Source organism: Daphnia pulicaria, chromosome 2 (assembly GCF_021234035.1).
Source record: "Daphnia pulicaria isolate SC F1-1A chromosome 2, SC_F0-13Bv2, whole genome shotgun sequence".
Taxonomy (NCBI): Eukaryota; Metazoa; Arthropoda; class Branchiopoda; order Diplostraca; family Daphniidae; genus Daphnia; species Daphnia pulicaria.
In genome coordinates this window covers 858,955-878,539 of record NC_060914.1, presented here as the reverse complement: position 1 = coordinate 878,539, position 19,585 = coordinate 858,955, and the positions used below count along the sequence as shown (strand labels likewise).

Here is a 19,585-nt window from a genome sequence, read left to right as displayed (position 1 = left end):
AATCTTCCGCCATAAGAGTCGGGTAACCATAGTAAATGGCTCTGGTCTGATCGTCCAAGCTGTAAAAAAATTTGCAATTTGCTTTAAACCTTTAAACGTTTTTTGCAATCAAAAATTCAAAATTCAAAATGTGATGAGAGTAGCATCGTTAATCTAAACGTGGCAATGTTGCACAAGCACAACAGAAAGGTCATTCAAGAATCAAAATAAAGAATCAAGATGTGCCATCAATTCGAACGATGGTATGGTGTAATGTTTATCGTGATTCGTGAATATCGTCACCATGCTGTCGTGATCCTGGAAAAGAATGAAAGAACTATGAGAAAAATTACTGGTAGGCCTATGTGAAAATTATGTTTATTGGTAATTAAATCGTAAGAGTGTAAGACTGTAAAATAAGGATTCGGATTGCTGAAATATAGATAGAGTAAGTGTACATAACCTTTTTTTTAGTAAATTTCTAACTTAAAGATTGCACTTGTGTAAGGTCTTCGTTATTGAGGCATTCATGAATGGAAGTGTAAAAGTCATAGTTGAAAGTTGAAACACACAAGTTGTGACCATGGTTGTGACTTTAATCTGGTTGCAAGGAATTTGTCTGTTTTGGTCTGATCTGGTGAAGTTGGGTGGTAAAATATGTTGTCGTTAAACCATTATGGGCAAAGCTTGAAGATAATATGTTCTCTATGAAATGCCTGAATATTTTCAACCGGGTTTGGTAGGAAAATGGTTTCAGATTTAAAATTTCATTTGCAGAATTGGCTTGAATTCATTCCCTATTTTCAGTCAAGAAATTGTTCGATATGTAAGAACGGGAAAGCCAGGAATTGAAGGATCAAGCCCACGATATTCCCTCTACCTCTCTGCTATGCTGACTCATGGCGCCATTATTGGTCATCACAAACAAGTGACTCTGGTAAGCTTATTTACCTTAAAATTTGCAGTGATGGTTAACATGTTACCTTCTCTTGTTATTATTCCTCAGCTAATAGCCTAATGTCAGGCTGACTTTTCAGCAAAGAATGGCAAAGAAGAAACTATAATCCAATATCAGCTGTGAGGTGTAAGTTGAACAGCATTTCAAGCAATTATTCATCTGTTTTACTCATTGTATGCAATGTTTTTATCTAATCTAGACTAGACTTGTCTGATGCTTCGATACGAGCAAGGAAAAACTTGTTTTGTGAGGGTTCTAGTTTGTAGGATAGTCGCTTGGTTAATGAGGTTGATGCTCTTAGGATCTCGTCCTTTTGTTTTAATCCAAATGAAAGTCAACAAGGTTCTATGTTGTTTTACAAATTCTCGATTTTGTGCGTAGGTTAAAATATTTTATTATGAAGCCCCACTTTGTGAGATTTAGGTAGTAGTTGTGTTAGTTTACATTATTGTGTACACACAGACATGGGAAAAATGGGAGACCACATGGAGGGGCAATAGGACATGTGGACTGTGGAGGGAGTAAGAACCCGGGGTCCTTGTCATCAACACAAGTTACCATAACAATGACACCATTTTCGCTCATCGTTTCGAGTGCTGCGGAAGTTAACCATATTCTTGAGAAGAAACCTGTCTGAGAGAGTTATGGAATGTTTAGTTTAACGCAGGGTTGTATCAGTAGCTAAGTGGTAGAAGCTAAATTTCTTACACTGAGTCCCGAGTTCAATTCCTGGCCAAGGCTGTTATAGACTACATCAGGCAGTAGTGTTTAAGTAGGGAAAAATATCACAAATGTTGAGTTTATGTTTGGATCTGTATTGGGATTGAAACCCTAGATCTCACTGAAGGGCGTAATTGGTGTCTTATTTGATGGAAACTCCATTGTTAAAGAACCATTGGTCTATCGCCTACTTCCGGAAATTACTATCCTCTATTCTATTTTAGCTGGTTTAAGTGAACATTCAGGTTACAGGAACTTTATGGAGGTGTTATTTACATTCACTTCACAAGGCTCAACTGTGGATTGATCATGTGTTTGAAACTTTTATAAGGTTGCAGTGGAATAATTTCAAAAAGGCCGACTGTCCTTCAAATGGTTCAAAATGGAAGATTTATTCATCCACCGAAGGAAAGGAAATAAAGTGTCAAGTGAGTTTTTCAGCCATAACCATTTAGTATTAATTTTTATATTGATTGTTGTAGACCCATTCCAATCCCCAGCAATGTTAACCTGCAGAAGGAAAGGCCAGTTTGTATGTCCTTCACACTCGAAGGTCACAGAGATTATTATGAAAAAGGTAAAAAAGTTTCATGCAGTGGTGTAGAGGTTGGGTGAGAACGGGATGCGTTACATAACCATTTGGTATTTCATTTTGATATTTTTGTGTGTAGACCCATCCCCAGCAAAGTCAACCTGCAAAAGGAAGGGAGCGTCCGCATGTCCTTCTCACTAGAAGATCACGGAGACCATTACGAAAACGCGTCATGTGGTTTAGAGTTTGGGTGAGAACGACACGTGTTACATAACCATTTGATCTTAATTTTGATATTGGTTGTTGTAGACCCACCCCCAGCAACCTGCAGAAGGAAAGGCCAGTAACACACTCGAAGGTCACGGATATCTTTACGTAAAACGTGTCATGCAGTGGTGTAGAGGTTGGGTGAGGACGGACGTTTTGCATCATTATCAATCAGCCTTACCTCAACACCCGCAAGGCTTTAGAGGTAAGGGTGAGAAAAAAAATCGTATAAAATGAGAGAAAAAAGGCGAAAGAAAGTCAGTCGAGTGAGCATCTCCGACACGGAAACATCTGCAGCGTAATCTCTGTCACCATCTGCCTTCTTCACCGTATTGCCAGTTCGCAACCATGGGTAAATATTCTGTCTTTACATTGAGTTTTGTATCAATTTTATTTATTTTTTCATGTGTTAATACTTAATATGCCTCTTAATATTTATTAATAATGTTTAAATTTAATTACTGTTGTTAATGTGTGTTAATTCTGATGCTGATGTTAATTACCGTCAAGTAAAGTGTCGTATGCTGTTGGGTGTTGTATCGTTGACGACTGGGTCGACCACTGGTGTACCGATGTCTCCTGGGTATGGCGGATGCCAAACCGCAACGCCGCCGCCTTGCTACACAACAACATACGCAACAACCGGTTCTTACACCACCAAGGCTCAAGAGTGTTACACCGCAATTCATGATGCCTCGAGCTGCTATACCGAATCCCGAAGTATAACTCTGCCCCGAGTTACATCACCAAAGAGCCGTATTACTATTACCGAGGTTCCCAAGTACTACATCACCGAGGCAGCGGATTACTACACGTATAGGCATGCTACCCCTGACTACTACACCGAGGCCTACAAGACAGAAGCGCTCAAGTACTGCCCGAGCTGCTACACCTATGTCCCGAAGTATTACTGTGCGTAAAAGGAGTTTTCTAAAAAGAAAAAGAAATCGTGCCCGAACTGCAGTGCCTTATCTGTTACCAACTGCATTCCTCATAGTGTAACCGATTCGCAATTATGGGTAAATATTCTTATTTTTACATTGATTTTTGTATCAATTTATTTTTTTATAATGTTGTTCTAATGTTTAATTTACTCCTTGTTTAGATAACTATGGCGTCGTGCTCCTGTTGGGTTTTGTATTGTTGATGCTTCGATGGTCGACCACTGGTGTACCATCTCCTTGGTATGGTGCAAACCAAACCGCAACGCCGGCGCCTTCCTACACAACTTACGCAACGACCAGTTCCTGCACTGAGGTTTTCCAGTACTACACCACTAGAGCACCGGAGTTTTATACCACAACTTACGCTGCCTCGAGCCACAACACTGACGCCCTGAAGTATTACTCTGCCTCAAGTTACTACACCATCTAGGCGACGGAGTACTACATGACTACGCATTCTGCCTGGAGTTACTATACTACCAAGGCGATGGAGCACTACATGATTACGTATGCTGCCCATCCTACTACACCGAGGTTCTAAGTATTACTCTGTTGTCATCTACCTACTGCACGTATTTTCCTAAGTACTATTCTGTTTTCAGTTGCTACACCGAGGCTCCCGCTTATTACTCCACCAAAACAGCCGAGTACTACACCGAAGTGGCAAAGTACTTCTCTACCCATCTACACAACGCAGTCCCGACCTGGTACGCAGAAGCTGCTGTTTCGTGCTAGGTTGAAGTGAAACACTACACAGATGCTCCAGTCTACTACACCACGACCTACGCTACACCTAGCTATAACACCGCAGCCCTCAGTACACCGAAGAAGCCGCCTATTACACAACCACGTACGCTGCCTGGTATACTACATCGAGGAATTTAACTATTACTCTGCTCCAAACTACTATCATCTGAGGTTCATATGTATTACACCATCAATGCTCCCGACTATGTCACCTACTTATGTTGCTTACACCTATACATGGAAGTTTTGAAGTATTTCTCTGGATGTGTTGAAAGATTGCTGAAATACAAGTTTGATTGATAAATCACAAGTGCATGTCTATTTTCTCCTCAAGTACCTTTCGTTTTGCTGATAATTGCATGATGTGAGAAATATTTCTGAGTGATGCTATGTAAACTTACAAATAATAAATCTTACAAAATACAACAATAAAAATTCAAACTCATTTGGTTTTACATTTCAAAAATAAAACGTCATAAATTCAAAGTCCCAACAATCCCAACATCCACATCAATTTTCCAAAATCCACCTCATTATTTCTGCTAAGTCCAGACTTTGTTTTTGAAAAAAAAATTTAAAAAATTCCCCTTACACGAAGTTTTCAAAATATCATCGCGAAAAATTTTTATCAAAATATTTTATTGCTTACAAAATTTATTTTTTAATATGCATACAATTATTTTTCCTATGACCCCCAGGAGGGGGGGCCTGTTGCTTTCTCTACCGCGATAATAACATGATGCAAGTAAAGTGCAAGTTATTATTTGTTTGGCGCAGAAAGCTTTTTTTATCTAGCAGTTCTCGACTGTGTCAAACCTGATATTGATCAAGTTGCCTCAGTTGTATACTGCATGATTGAATGAAAACTCAAAAGACAACAGATCAAACTATTTGAAGCCACAACACAAAATACTGGCAGGCAAACAACACAAAAATTTTCAAGTCAGGAACCCATATGGAACAGCTCAGCTACAACAGCACAGCAATTTAAGGGTAACACCAGCACAGCTACTTCTGGATTACACTGCAACCTCATGCTGCATACAACAGTTCAATCTGTCTTTGTCACACCTTTCACCATTTGGCTGCAACAAGGTGACCAACAGTGTTAAAGAAGTGTTTGTTATACCTATTCAAGAAAAGAAAATTATTTTCAAGAAACACAACTGTGTAAACATGCATACTCAATATAACAAAAAAAAATACAAAGAGTAACAGATAACTATGCAGCTCAACAAAATAACTTGGATATGTGATTCAAAATTTCTATAGTAGCAGAGTTAATTGGTCTACTCTCTAGTCATGTTAACTAAATCTGTAGTACTTTTGCAAGACATTCGATCAAAATAATTACTTTTTACTGTTGCATGGGATGAGACGTACGCCTTAGAACAGGCAGCGAGACACACGAGGCACGCCATTTCGGCAATGTTCAGGCAATTCCAAGTCTGAGATGACTTGAATGATTTGGCAAATTGGTTTCTACGTGATAAATAACCTGTAAATTTTCACATAAACATTTTACAATCAATAACAATAGGAAATTAACAATAAATACCTTTTAATTTTCATCATGAGAAACGTCACAACCAGCGACCCATCTCTGCTGCGTCTGGGATCATAATGGCCATTGGGTGATTGGGTGTCACTGCTGAAGACACTCGCGCTACCTGGTGGACATCATTTCAACCACCTATAGACAGCCATTAGATTCCTGTTCAAATGACTGAACGGCTGGATTGCTTGCTTCGAGACAGCACACAAGCTCAACTTGAATTAAACTTCGACATGCCTTACGTCTTTCAGTAGCTGGCACGAAATGAATCAAATGAGCATGAACACCAGATTACTCCAGCAGCTTTCCCTATGACACAAATACACAAATTTTTTAGTTAGCTTTTAAGACTTTTTTACTCTTTCAACATAAAAATCTATAATTTTAACAGAAAGTGTTGGGGGGTCAAGAAAAAAAATTAGACTAACAATTTTCTGGAGAAAAGAATAATTTTCCTTCCTGTGGCTGTACAGCACCAGCCTACTGCTTGAGTAACAAATTCAGATGTTGGTAGGCCTATGTGCCCTGCATCTTTTCATGCAACCCCAAAGTTGGTGCAATAAACCAGAAGATTACCCATGGCCTTGATTATGTTCCTATAGCTTCCTCTATGACAGAAATACAGTTTATGGCATCAAAAAAAAGTTAAAAATTTTTGAAGGAAGAATAATAGGCTACTAGTCTGTCAATGCATTTTTTGTAGAAAACATGTTCAGAAAAAAACAAATGTCCCATCCCAAGCTATAAACATGTTTTAAAAAATCATTGACCAAATCCAGCAGTAGGACTTCACTTTACTAGGCCAAATTGATGGATGACCGATTAACCAGATTTGAGATTCCTCAACAGTTCAATCTGAATTTTCTCCAGATGTTTACCTTTAGATGTTTACTCCCAAGTCCCTAACAGTGTGCCCTTAAGTCGAGGAAGGTTGAGGTGGCTGTACGTAGCAGCAGCTTTATCAGAAACTCAACAACTTATGCTAAACCTAGCAGTTAGGTCAGAGAATCAAAACACCCTAGAATATCAGTTTCTTAATCTCTGCTTCAGTCTAAGCACCAATAACTTGGAGGGAAGAGTTGTAAAATTATCATATTATCCTTACATGTAGCATAGATCCAAAACATTTCGGATATAAAGCTGAAGTTTGGTAGCTGATATTTTGATTATAAGAAATATTCAGCAACTGGAAGTAAAACTTGGAACAACCATGATGCAATTAACCCTTGATGAAATTACAGAGATAGTAGCAGATTATGATTAAGTATAAACTTTAGTGGTTTAAGATAGATTTACTTACATGTTATTTGTGGGTTTCATTCATTCGGCCCATAAAAATAAAAAAAAACTTAAGAACAACACACAGAATTCAACTTTGGTTGGTGTTTTATCATTTTTTGTATTATTACTGCGACACGAAATGCGATTTACATTTTACGTGCAAACTGCAGGTGCAGAAGTATTTCTGACTCTGAGACAGATATGTCCACGGTCCACCCGTCATCTACGCTACCTAGTGGAAGAACGACATCTAGCGTTAAAAATTGCACTAACATGGAATATTTTAAAATTGAATTCATTCAATTCAAGCGACTACTTAGGTGAATAAGATAAGACCACAATGAGCCTCAGATAAGATAACAGGATGAAGTAGTTGTAGTATCATAATTTTACGCTTTTTCTAATCAAGGTACATGTGATTTATACCAAATTCAACGTGAATAGATTTAGAAAAATAGAATCGTGCATATCTAACAAACTAGATGGCTTACAACATCTCTCTGCGGGAAAATGCGTATGCGCATGGAACGGTCTAACAAACAAACTCTGCTATACGCGTGTTATTTAGAGCCTTGGTAATAGAAGTAACTTTAAATTAAGAAAAATCGTCATATGAGTCACCTATTTCGTCGGAGACGTTGAACTGAGCCGGGGAAAAATTTATGACCAACTTATGGAAGACGTATAAAGTTTGAACGACTTGATAAATGAAATATGTATAAAGGTCCGCGCCTGCTCACAAACGCTGAGGTGCTGGAGATGATATGTTCGGTGATAAGAACATTTTGATAGCAACTCTCGTAAATCGATTTGCAAATTTAGGGAACCTGCCCAAGAAGCATTTATATCATAGGACCGCAGGCTTCCGGAATGTAGCGTGCGTGTTCAATATTTGCATAGTGATTCGGATTTATGATTAGCCAACTGATGGGGTTAATACCAAAAAAGATCGACTTCTCCACTATGCAGACGCACGTATCCTTCGAACCTAATACTAGTTTCCATCCAATTTCGGAAAGAAAAGAGAAAGATGACAATTTCACCAATTGTTGTAAATGGAAGCACCAATTGGGACTTGCCAACTCGACTTTATGACGAAAGTAAACTTTGTTGCAAGCCGAACGAAATTCAGTACAGCGGCAAATAAAATGAGAAACAAACAAACAGTTGGTGCTATTTTTGTTTTATTTATTATTATATCGTCATCGAGAGACATGGCATAGAATATACAGCAATACTAGCGCATCTCTAAATAGATCGAGTATTCAGCAAGATATATTATTAGCAGCCAGCCCTCGAGATATTCGTATTCCATTTAGTAATCAAATAATTAATTGATCGAATCAGCTGGATGCTGCGCTGGACAGTCTGAAATTGAACAGAAAAAGCTGTATTAAAAAAAAAATCAATGACGAATGCACATGTATGCCATGGATTAAATATTCTTAAGGTCGAGAGAGAGGCCGAGAACAAACTTTTAGCGTCCTTCCTTGCAGCAGCTCATCAGTGTGGCAATTCCATAAAAGCTTATTTATTTCCGTTCAAGTTTACACAAAGATCTCGGCTGAAGTCGCGGCTTTTCATGAACATTTCACATGGTTCCGATGAAGCGGCAAATCAACCAAAAAATAAAAAAGGTATTAAGTCGACAAGGAGACTACAGGATCTTCCAGTTCATGTAAACATTCAAAGATCAAGGACAGAAACTTTAGCCATTCTTCAGCAAATGGGAAAAAGAAATGTGAATACTGCATTGCTAATCTTATGCAGCGTTAAAAAGAAACTTGTGACTGTGTGAAAGGACCGGCGAGGAAAAGAAATTCACGAACTCTCAGTCGTTAGTCTGCCTTGGCTCTCTATGCGCGTGTCAGGCCAGATTACAATACGGTGATAGATAGTAACAAGGCCTAAAGTAAACTTTTTAGTTATGATGTCAAAACTTCGCACTGCTGCCCATCTGGGCCTAGCAGACAGTCGCCTATTATCCAGAAAGAATACTTCAATAATAAGAAAATATAGCATGCTCTTTACTGTCCTGATTCCCACTCGGTTTTCCTCTTCTGCATACAGACACGTACGTTAGATCTCGGTCCAGTCCAGTGTGATCCTTTTTTTTTTCCCTTTCTGTGTGTGTAAGTATTCCACGAGCGGTCGTCAAAGGAGAACGAGGACCAACTTACCTCTCAGCCATTCCATTCTAGCGCGTTCTTTAGCACGGAACGACGGAGCAGCGAAATGGGCCTCTCGGGAGCTATATTCAAACGATTCCAGCAGCTCTTGACGATACGGTTGAATTAGTATTCTCTACTCTGAATGTCCACACACAAAGAGGAGAATGTGAAACTGACCGACGTCAGCGAGTTTGCTACGATAACACACTGCTGTTCCTGCATAATCCGCCATAGGTGTGAGCCGGCACAATCTTTTTGTTGTTGTTGCTTTTTGGCGAATAGGAGATTGCTGGCGTTGCATTATCCAGAAGGAAATCCTTCTCTCGGTTATCCTAGACTACAAAAAAAAAACGCAAATCGCTTCTCTTTCACGCCATTCAACTTGATTCTAGTATTTGCTTAGACTAGCTCTTGTCTGGTTTTCCTTTCGATGTTTTCTTGACATTCCGTCTCAAGAGTCAAGAGTGCCGTCTCAATAGAGCTCCGGCTGCTCAGATGTTCACGCTCGCCCACGTACAAAGTCAACTTCTGATGTCGGGCAGGATCAAGAAGGATACATTGTAGCATAGTACTCGTGGTGGTGGTGGCCTAGTGGGTGGCAGATTTAGTTATTTGCAATCACTGTAAAAACAAATAGAGGCTAGCCGGATTTCTTGTTAGAGCCGACAAAATACACGAACGTTTTAACGTTTTTGACTTTTTCATTATCTTTTATTGCGCTGAAACACTGTTCACGAATTTAATAGCTTCCGACATTATAAGAGCGTTGGCAATTAAAAATGACTGCCGAATTGTACATTAAGACTTCCTTTCTTCGACCACCACTTCTATTTCGCCTCGTTAAAGTCGTCACGATTTTGGCGCAGCTAAAACTGTTAATAGTTGATTCCGAGATGCTATTTAGTTTGCATACCCCGAAATGGCACTCAAACCCCTCGCGCAAACATGCACGAAGGGGATTCTATACTTTTTTCCCGTTCATGTATTTTTAATTCGATCCGAGTTCCTTGTTTGAAAGCAACTAGAAGGACTCTTTTGACATACATTGCGCAAGAGCCCACAGCTAATAATACAGCTAACAGCAAAGCCTATTCAAAACGCATACAAGAAAAGACAGGACGAGTAATGTAGACCTAATATTGACTTTCACGTGTAAAAATTGCGTAGGCGTGTAGTATATATATAACCTACTTTGAATCATAATATTTTTTTAAAAAAAAGGTAAAGTCCCCGATGACGAAAAGTTGTTTTTCCTGAAATATTACTTTCATCTCCATCGATTTCTTTTCGCAGGATCTGTCACAGTTAAAGTTGGCTCCCTTCCAAACTTGGCTCTCTTTCTACTTTCTTAGACTCTGTTTAAAAGTGTAATGCACTCTCGTTTTTTTTCCCCCTAAAGTCGAAACCGACATTCGCTTCTGCCATACGACTTTTGCTAATGATGCCAACTTTTTTTTTTTTTTTTTTTTTAATCTCGAGCCCAAAGTAAGAAATGTTAGTGGGGCTTAGGACTTTGGCCGGTTCAACATCGTCTGAATGAACGAAACAAACTACAAGAAAGAAAATCCGTTGGCATTTATAAAAGTCGGCGGTGACAAACGACGGTCTCTTTCTCCATCTACCTACTTCCCTACTGTTTCCTCGACATTTCCACGCCGGTAGACCGAGTACTTGTTTGTTTCCTCCGCTTTATACCCCACAGGCTGACCACAGCAAATGGATCACTCATCTAGGCTGACGAATTAGTAGTCGATTGTTATCCTGTTTCTTTGTTTTTTTTACTTTTGGGGCTAGAAAGAGCGATAGACTGTCGTGTGTAGGAGCTTATACGTTACTGACCGTGACAAATGATACCTTTTTTTTTCATTAAAAGGGCGACGACACTGGAAGGATCAGAAAGACTGGAGAAACAAGCGCGAATTCGGTATCGATTGCCTTTAAGAAAAAGAAGAAAAATAATGGTTGGGAATACAAGAAACTTGCTACCTTTATACGTACCCGATGAACATGTCCAGGCGTTGGCCATTTGACCAAGAGAACGACGGAATGTGCCATTTGCACGCGGATTTCATCTCGTGCCGCGCCGCTCCGAAGCTTTCCAATTTTCTCCGTTTCGTTGATGATTGCCAGATCCACCCACGATCAGATTCCTAGTACAAACAAGCGGGGGGAGACTCGGCTCCAGAGAGCAATAACAAACAAAATTTTATAAAAAGAGGTCGACCCGGTGGTCTGGTTTTGGTACAGCGAGCACTTCCGTTAGCATTAGCTAGATGGATGATGCTGGAAAAATGTGGAGAAACAGAAAAAAAAAGAAGAAAGAACTCTTCCAACAACAATTTGTGGAGCCCGCAAGCTCCTTTTTTCTTTTCATTTTCCATTCTATGATATAAGGAATCAGACGGTGGAAGATGCCGGTAACTTCTGGTCGCTTCTCCTGCTGCGCATCAAAGAATAATGACATACAAGAAGATTGAGAGCTACCAATAAAATCTAATCTAGCCACACAGCGCCAAAGTCTGCCTGTCTAGAACAGGGATTTCCTTCAGACCCATTTTTCCTCTTTTTCCTCTCCTTTTTTTCTCTCTCTCACTCTCTCTACCCAAACTTTTGGACACATCGTTCGCTGTACAGAGTTGGAACTAGTCGATTTTTCTTCTCACCATTCGTATTCATCCGAAAAGTGGACTAATATGAAGCCCGTCATGAGCGCAGGCGGATAACACGGCCCCTTAAGTGAGTGAGTGAATGATTGAGTGAGCGAATGAGTCCAAACGAGTGGGAGAGAACTAGAGAAGAGCTAAATGATGGAAGTGTCTGAGCAATATGTAAAAAACTTATCTCACGTCTCATCCACTAGTTTTAGCCAAAATTTCTCAGAAATATATGAATAAAAAAAAAGTAGGCCTGGCTAGTTCTGGCCTGGGTACCGAAAGCTCCGACACGAATCACTTGGCATTCACTTTAGAGCCGGGCGGCAATTTATCTCTCCATATCTCCCGGAATTTTGATTTCGATGCAGATGCGGAGCAATCACAGATGGTGCATCCATTTCAAAGTTGATGCACTCGGGATTGCATCCAAGCAATTTGCACTCGGGTCGCACTTATCAACAACGATTTCAACTGTTCGTCACTCATCACACTCTACTTCCGGCACAGTTCCTCCCTATTAGGGGTATATAATCACTAAAGCTAGTTCCGGTTCCGACTCTCAATGCTGTAGGGACTTCACTTCCATGACTAGCCCTTGCATCAAATGCGGAAGAACCGGAAGTCAGACCTGAAAAATCAACAAACATTTCCATTAAGGCCGTGTATATTAGATATTATTAATCTGTTTTTTTTTGTTTTGTTTTTATCGACAGTAGAGAAACATGTCATCGAAAAAGAGGATAGAATAAACGGAAGGAAAATTCAAATAGAAGTGTACCAAAAATGGCTTCCAAATCGATTAATTAATTCTTTAAAAATTTGAAAAAAAAAGAAAGCAAATGGCCGATTGAGTTGACATCTACATTGGTACGTGGATCGATTTAGAAACATCAACTGAAGGAATAACATATTTTTTTTCACATCACTTGCAATTTACTCTTGCTTTTTGGAGGGGGGAGGGTTATTTTTTTTTTTTGGAAGCTGTATAAGGCACACAACCGAAGCCTCAAAGACCGATAAATAATAGTCTCGAATGCATTCACTTTTGCACAAATCCAAAAAACAAAAGAATTTGTGTTTAAAAAAAAAAGAAAAAAGGACTAAATATTAAGAGCTGAATTTTGGATTGTGTTTCTTTTTTTTAAGTTTAGAGCACTTCATTGCCTACGCCTCTGCAACTAGCATCAATCGAGACTCGAGTAATAGTAAACCAAGACAACAGGAGATGGAATATTGTGAGAGGAAAAAGAGAGAGAGAAAAAAAAAATGTTAAGAGGAAGTTTAAGAGAAAAATCACAGCTCCCGGACACCGGTTCCGTAGTTGGCTCCGCCTGCTTTGCAGACGGCTTCGCGGAAGAACTCGTAATTCAGCTCATCGGGCGTCTCAATCTGCAACTCGACTGCGAAATTCTGTAAAACAAAACGAACCATTTCATTTCGACGAAAAGCGAATAGCGTTTCATCTAATCAAGGTGATGTTGAGAGATCAGAATGAAGTATAGTCTAATGAAAAACGATTTCTACGGCAGTAAAAAGACGTTTCTTTTAATGAAAATTGCGCCCAATCAAGCCAAATTGATCGCGAAGAGCACCTCTTTAATGCCTCTTCCGCCTCTTGTCATAACCATCCATCGTTATCTAAAAAAAAGGGGAGGCGGGAATGGGGACTGGGAGGGCTGTGCAGGTTCGGGATTCATCTTATTCTGATTGATTAATACCATGATGATTTCTTTGACGAGGGCCTTGTCACTGCTGAGCCGGGCGCGCTTCATCGTGCTGACGTTGGGCCCCAGCCAAGTCACAAAGAGGAACTTGGTCCGCTTGCTCATTTCGTCGCCGCTCTGTAATTAAAGGCAATCAAAGAAAAATAAGTAGAACGTCAGAAAATGACTGGGAGAATGTTTGCAAACCAAATAGAAAAGAGGAAATGAATTCCTCCGGCTTGTTGCTTGTACACACAAGATCGAACCTCGATGAAATGCGTTTTTACCTGAATGCGAACGAATCCAAAGGCGCGCTCATCGTCGACGAATTGAGTTCGAAAGTCGGCGAAATCGCTGCCGACAGCCTTGCTGCAGATCTGATTGCCTTCGAATTGGAACACCGCCCTATTTGAAACGTGAAAAACAAAACAAAAAAATTGCGGTTCAATACATAATTATCCGTTACAGTCAGTCAAACAACACAGCCCCCAAAAAGTTCATTTCTCTATCCCCACCCGTTCCAGTTGGATCGATTAAGTTAGTTTTGTCGTTCGTTCCACTTGTCTCTCCTATTTCCTGTGGTTTTACATCATCCGACGCCGAACGAAATAATGCAACAACGAAAAAACCTATCGCACTCTATCAAAAGCGTCGGTGTGGAAACCGGAAAAGGAAGTGAAAATCAACGTTGGTTGGTTAGCGATAGCGACAGACACAGAGATGCAGATAGATCGTGAACTTTATACAATTTTTTTGTTTTCGTTGTCCCTGCCACTTCACAGTCTCCCTCCCTCTCCTACTTTGGTTGAAACAGGAGAATCGGATGTGCGATTTGTTATTACCTTTGACAACCACCGCCACTACATACACACAAAGTAAATAAGTTAGCCGGCTCCAGAGCGCGCGCACACACACACACATCCCACCCCAGGGAATGAACCGGAAGCGTAATGTTTTTGGCGTGTTCACGGTCGAAGAATTGTTACCACTCCCCATAGCCAACGAATTATAAAGTACCGCATAGACGACAAAATCATTCACTTCCCTAAAATTACATCAAGACTTATATACATCTAAGCGAGAGCGGAGAACGGAATAAAATCCAGATACAAATGCGCACACAAACGCCGCCGTTGAGAAAAGCGATCTCGCATAACAACAAGAGAAATTGGGGGAAATCGAAAAAAAAAATAATAATAATAAAAATTGCCAGCAGTTGGAAAAGCGATGATAGTTCAAAGGCCCCAATTGTGTGCGAGCCGATAAAGTTTTTCCCCCTCAAAAAAAAAAAGTTTCGGGTGTTACGTATACGAGAAAAGTGGGAGAAAAGGAAAGTGCGTTAGCGATCGAGGTTCGGCTCGAGTGGGTGAAGCACGTCTCTCGTTAGAACGATCATAAATGTACTTAAAAAGACGTGAATGAACCAAATAAATCGAATTAACTCTTGGGGGTTCAGTCGACCATATCGTCCCGTTTCGAACGAAAGCAGCAGAATTCAATTTGACTTTCCAGGAAGAAACCAAGCACCACCTTCTCCCTCTTGCCCTGTCGTCGTTCCTAAACGAATCCAATCATCAAATTACGACTTTGTAGGGAGCTGAAGTTTCGACTCGACTCCCCTAACCTTTTGTTTATCAAGAGAAAATCAATGCGGCAATTGAGACGAGCTATTTGAAGACGCTAACTGACGCGGGTGGCGAAACAAGGCACAAACTCTTGTCCCAGGGCTGTTGGATGTTTATGTGCGTCGAAATCAAAATGGCTAGACGCTGGAAAAATAAATAAATCAAGATCAACGTACGCAAAAGCGTCAGGCGAGCAGCCAGCCATAAAAGACGACTTGTTTTGACGTCAATCTGCAGCGGTAATTTACAATTCGTTTGTTTGCGTCAAACGGCTACAACGCCGTGAGAGAGGCAAATAGAAATATGAAATAAAAATAAAAGGGGGAACAACAGATGTTACAGCAGAGCGTTCACACCGAAGAAACCATTAAATGCTGGCTGCAAACAAAAAGGTATAAACTACTGAAGAATTTTGAAAAATAAATAAAGAAAATAAATCAGACGAGGTTCGTGTGAACAGATTTTTTGTTTACAGCCCGAAGGAAGAAGAATGCAACTCTTTCCCGATAGCGGTCGAATCAAGGCGTCAGATGTTGTGCAGATTTTATCCGATTTGAAACGGTCGAGAGATTAGCCAAGAGAAGACGATGACAATTATGTTACTTTTTCTGATATCACACTGCCTCACCGCATCTGGCAAGTGGTTCATTTAGTTACTCGTGATTTCTCGCTGTCAAGGAACATTTACGCAATTCGCAAGAAATTAAGAGGTTCGTCCCGTAAAAACCGAGTCAAACACTCGACTCGCTTCCGCTTGAATTAACATACTCGGATGGGATTCGGGAGACGTCACTACACGCACTCGACTCGCGAATGAACAGACAACCGAAAACGATATGGAAGATGCTCAACAATAACAAAAGAGAGGGTGATAAAACAGTCAGGATAAAATGAAAACTCGAATAGAATACCAATTCGTTTCGGTGAAATCCGAGCGGACGTCGTTGTAAGACTCTCGTACACTCTGCCGATCGATGTGCGTCTCCAGCGTCTGATCAAACATAAAAAGAAAAAGAAACCATCAGTTACAGTCGGGTTATGACAACGGAGGGGGTTAAAAAACAACAATAACAAAACAACAATCAACTCAGCACGTGACACTGATAGCGATAGGTTGACGAGGAAACTATGCCAGCAACCAACCAGCCATCCTCTCAAAGTGTAAACGCGTATCGAGCGCCACTGATGGATGAACGGCGAAACGAAACAATCAAATAACTGGGAAAGCAACAATTAAAACTAAATGCAATTGAGCGCGATTCGGTCTGAGTTGGGCCGATGGAACGCGACGCAGATAAAACAAATAACAAAAAAAGCCAACAGCGCGTGTGGCACGTGAATAACCGTGGCGAAATGAACGACGCAGCGGACGGAACCAGATCTGAAATGAGAATTTGAGACCGAAAATGACACGACATGAAACACACAATGAATGTGGAATGAAAATTCACACGACTGGTCGACCCGGTCGTCTTCAAAATTGATTACAACGAGGTTCCGTTTCTTTCTGGTTCTTTCTGAAAGAAACAAGCTGAGGGAAATTGGAAAATTCCTAGTTGGCTATTTGCTACAAAAAAAAAAAAAAAGGGAGCAGGTTGATGTTGGTCGTTGGTATCGTGAGTGAAAACTCACGGTCCGGAATCGATAGAAAAAGAACACGAAATCAGCCAGAAACACAAAACAATAACGACGAGAGACGAGAACAGAACAGAAAGAGCTAACGACATTTTGTTACTAAACGCATATGGCACGGATGGAAAGAGTGGCTCGTAAAAATAACACGACATTTGGTGAATAGTTGCAATTCGCCATATCCCGGCTGTTTTTCGGGAACCCCCGAGGGACACAACAGTACACTCCACTACATACCAGCAGGTTTCAAGTACGCAAAAACTTGGAAAAGAGAGCCCCGTGAATATGACTCTGCGGTTACGGTCACGCAAGCTGGTGAATAACTCAACTCGACTGTAAAGCACTACTATTCAAAGAAGAAGAAGAAGAAAGGAAAAAATAATAATCAGAATCATAAAAAACCAAACCAAAATGGCAGACATGGATGGAAAAAAATCTGTACTCCCGTTCACCTCAGTCATGAATCACACAAAAATTGACACCAGAGGGAGGCCGCCTTGTGAAAAAAAAAAAAATAGGCATCATCACATATGTACCAGCATAGTGCACGTAACGTAACAAGGTCGGCCATTGCAACGCCCTTGGCACGGAGCCGTTATATAAACCCCAGACACATTATTCTCCTTCCCGCTTCCTCCCTCCCACCTTGAACAAGCAAAAAAGAATCCCAGGTGTGCGTCTGTCTCCAATTAAATGTCTCTCCACCTCTTCTCCAGTCCCGCAAATCATTCAAAGTTAAATAAATTCACAACAAATGGACCATGCAGAGCGCGGCCAACGACTTGGCGATTTAAGAAAAACGGCACGTACGGACGATTGGTTCGAAAATAAAAAATAAAAAAAATAAAATAAATAAAACTCAGTTACCTTGTTGCGAAGACTGACTCGGCTGTTATTTTCTCTGCTGAACATGGTGGGCAAACGCAATCGAGTGTGTGCTATGCGCAACGTGGATTCTCTCGCTCTCTTTACGGACGGGCAGAGCACGCAACGACACACTGGCCACGTACAGAGCAGCAGCAGTACACTCGAGACACTGCTGTATCTCTCCCCCTTTTTTCCCGTCAACGCTCAAAGATAATCAAAAAAGGAACGGAGACTCAAAGACGCTGAATTCACGACGGTCGATCGGAATGGCGACCGTTACGGTCAAGACCGAAAGAGAACGAGGGATTCGAGAGGACAGCACAGATAGATTCGAGAGAACTGCAATCGAGTGCAGAGTGATGAGAGCGTAAAGCCAACACGCCAAACTCGATCCGTGGTCTCGGGAACGTGCCACTCGTAGGGACGAGAGAAAGAAGAAGAAACAAAAAAAAGTCAAACGCTGGTACGGTCTACTACTGGAGTGGTAGTTCTCTTTTGGCTCTGACGATTTTCCGTCTTCTCTTTCCTGTTTTTATCGACAAAATGAAATAACCTCTGGTGTTTCTCTCTCTCTACCACATCCTTTGACGAGCTCTCCGGTACTAGTGCAGACACGCAAGCTCGCAGTGGGAAAGGCAACGACTGATGAAACGCCACGCTGTGGTCATACATCCAAATCAACCCCACCCCAAATCGCCACCATTTTTCTTTTTCTTTTGGATTTTCCTTTCATCCTTTTATTATTTTAAATACCGCCCCTCTCAGTCTCTCATTGTTGCCTTTTACACATCTCACGCGATCGGGATTCGGTTCGTTCCTCATTTGTTTTTTTTATTTTCCCCCCTTCCTTCTTTTTTTGAATGCTGCTGCCTCCCGTTTCCGCTCGTCTTTCAAAATCAGGAAACCCGAGTTCTCATTTTGCATGACTTGTTTGTTGTTCGTCATCTCATTAATTCTCCATGGCAGTTCCTGTTCAACTAAATGCGGTTTTTTCTTTCTCTCTTTCTTTCTCTTTTGTTCGGATAATTATCATCATTTATTAGCAGCACAATAAAAGAGTTTCCAGCTCTCAAAAATGAGACAAATGATGTGGAAAGTAGGGCACAGCCTCAATTTCGGGCCTACGCATCGCATGGCATCGTCGCTATCGCGTTACGCAGTTCGCTAAATTAATCAATGTTTATCACAACTGGGCTGTTGCTGGATTTCAGGATCGGATATCGAACAAATGTCAGAATAGTATAACTAGAGCTCTCTAAGTATATAGTACAGTGCAGGCTTCTAATTTAATTGCAACGCGAAACTAGCGATTATGTCACAAAATGGATGCACTAACTGACAGCCAACGGACTGAGTAACGACGTAATGTCTTTTGTCATTACTATCAATGACCCGACATTCTAATAAGCGAAATTCAAACTCAGCAGAATAATAATAACAGTAATAATAATAAAAACAAAGAATCAAATGTAATGAATGAATGAAATGTGACTCTTACCAGGTAGGAAGGGAGAACGTTGTTGGCGACTGAAGTCATTGTAGTTTGCTGATCGATTTCGAGAAATAGGAAAACTTTGACTGGACGAAATAATGTGATGGACGGAGAGACTTCTTCCAAGTTGTTTTGGATGTTCCAGCGGGCCTTGTGTATACTGCGGTAGAAGACAAGGTGGTGTTCCAGTGTATAACTGCTGTGCCTGAGCGTCTGAAACTAACTGAAGCTTTGGCTCTTTTTCTCTTGCCGGTTTCGACTCTGTCAGTCCAGTTCCCAATCTCAATGTTCGTGGGATACGCCAAGTGCCGACCAGAAATCTGTTGGTTTTTTCTTTGTATTATTTTTTCTTTTCTTTTTTCATTCGCCCAGTCGCCAGTGTCCGTTCTGCTCCGGGGAAAGAATGGAATGTATCATCCCCCCCTCTCTTTGGTTCGTTTCCTCCTTTCTTTCGTTCG

At 40.7% G+C, this 19,585-nt stretch overlaps 1 protein-coding gene and 4 long non-coding RNA genes across 6 annotated transcripts; 3 read left to right on the top strand and 2 right to left on the bottom strand.

The window, feature by feature from the left end:
* The first annotated feature begins 667 nt into the window (after positions 1-667).
* On the top strand, positions 668-1,256 carry LOC124327435. The gene is made up of 4 exons (XR_006916147.1): positions 668-679; positions 787-916; positions 986-1,063; positions 1,137-1,256. It is a non-coding gene; the product is annotated as an uncharacterized LOC124327435 (long non-coding RNA).
* Positions 1,257-2,142: 886 nt separating this feature from the next.
* On the top strand, positions 2,143-2,523 carry LOC124327433. Its single transcript, XR_006916146.1, has 3 exons — positions 2,143-2,234; positions 2,329-2,439; positions 2,499-2,523. It is a non-coding gene; the product is annotated as an uncharacterized LOC124327433 (long non-coding RNA).
* A 784-nt stretch (positions 2,524-3,307) lies between these two features.
* LOC124327388 lies at positions 3,308-4,451 on the top strand. Its single transcript, XR_006916070.1, has 3 exons — positions 3,308-3,475; positions 3,562-3,941; positions 4,003-4,451. It is a non-coding gene; the product is annotated as an uncharacterized LOC124327388 (long non-coding RNA).
* Positions 4,452-4,769: 318 nt separating this feature from the next.
* Positions 4,770-6,268, bottom strand: LOC124327383. The gene is made up of 4 exons (XR_006916064.1): positions 6,131-6,268; positions 5,706-6,011; positions 5,502-5,645; positions 4,770-5,276 (listed from the first exon to the last, which is right to left on the bottom strand). It is a non-coding gene; the product is annotated as an uncharacterized LOC124327383 (long non-coding RNA).
* Positions 6,269-12,454: 6,186 nt separating this feature from the next.
* LOC124327323 (coactosin-like protein) lies at positions 12,455-19,358 on the bottom strand. Of its 2 annotated transcripts, none has more exons than XM_046786327.1 (5): positions 19,134-19,358; positions 16,048-16,127; positions 13,799-13,916; positions 13,527-13,649; positions 12,455-13,218 (listed from the first exon to the last, which is right to left on the bottom strand). In XM_046786327.1, exons 1-5 carry the CDS (start codon positions 19,170-19,172, stop codon positions 13,102-13,104), a joined length of 477 nt encoding a protein of 158 aa, XP_046642283.1. In that variant the 5' UTR covers positions 19,173-19,358; the 3' UTR covers positions 12,455-13,101. The 2 variants fall into 2 exon arrangements, with proteins under 2 accessions (XP_046642283.1, XP_046642281.1); XM_046786325.1 differs by lacking the exon at positions 19,134-19,358 and adding an exon at positions 17,636-18,294.
* Positions 19,359-19,585: the final 227 nt, after the last annotated feature.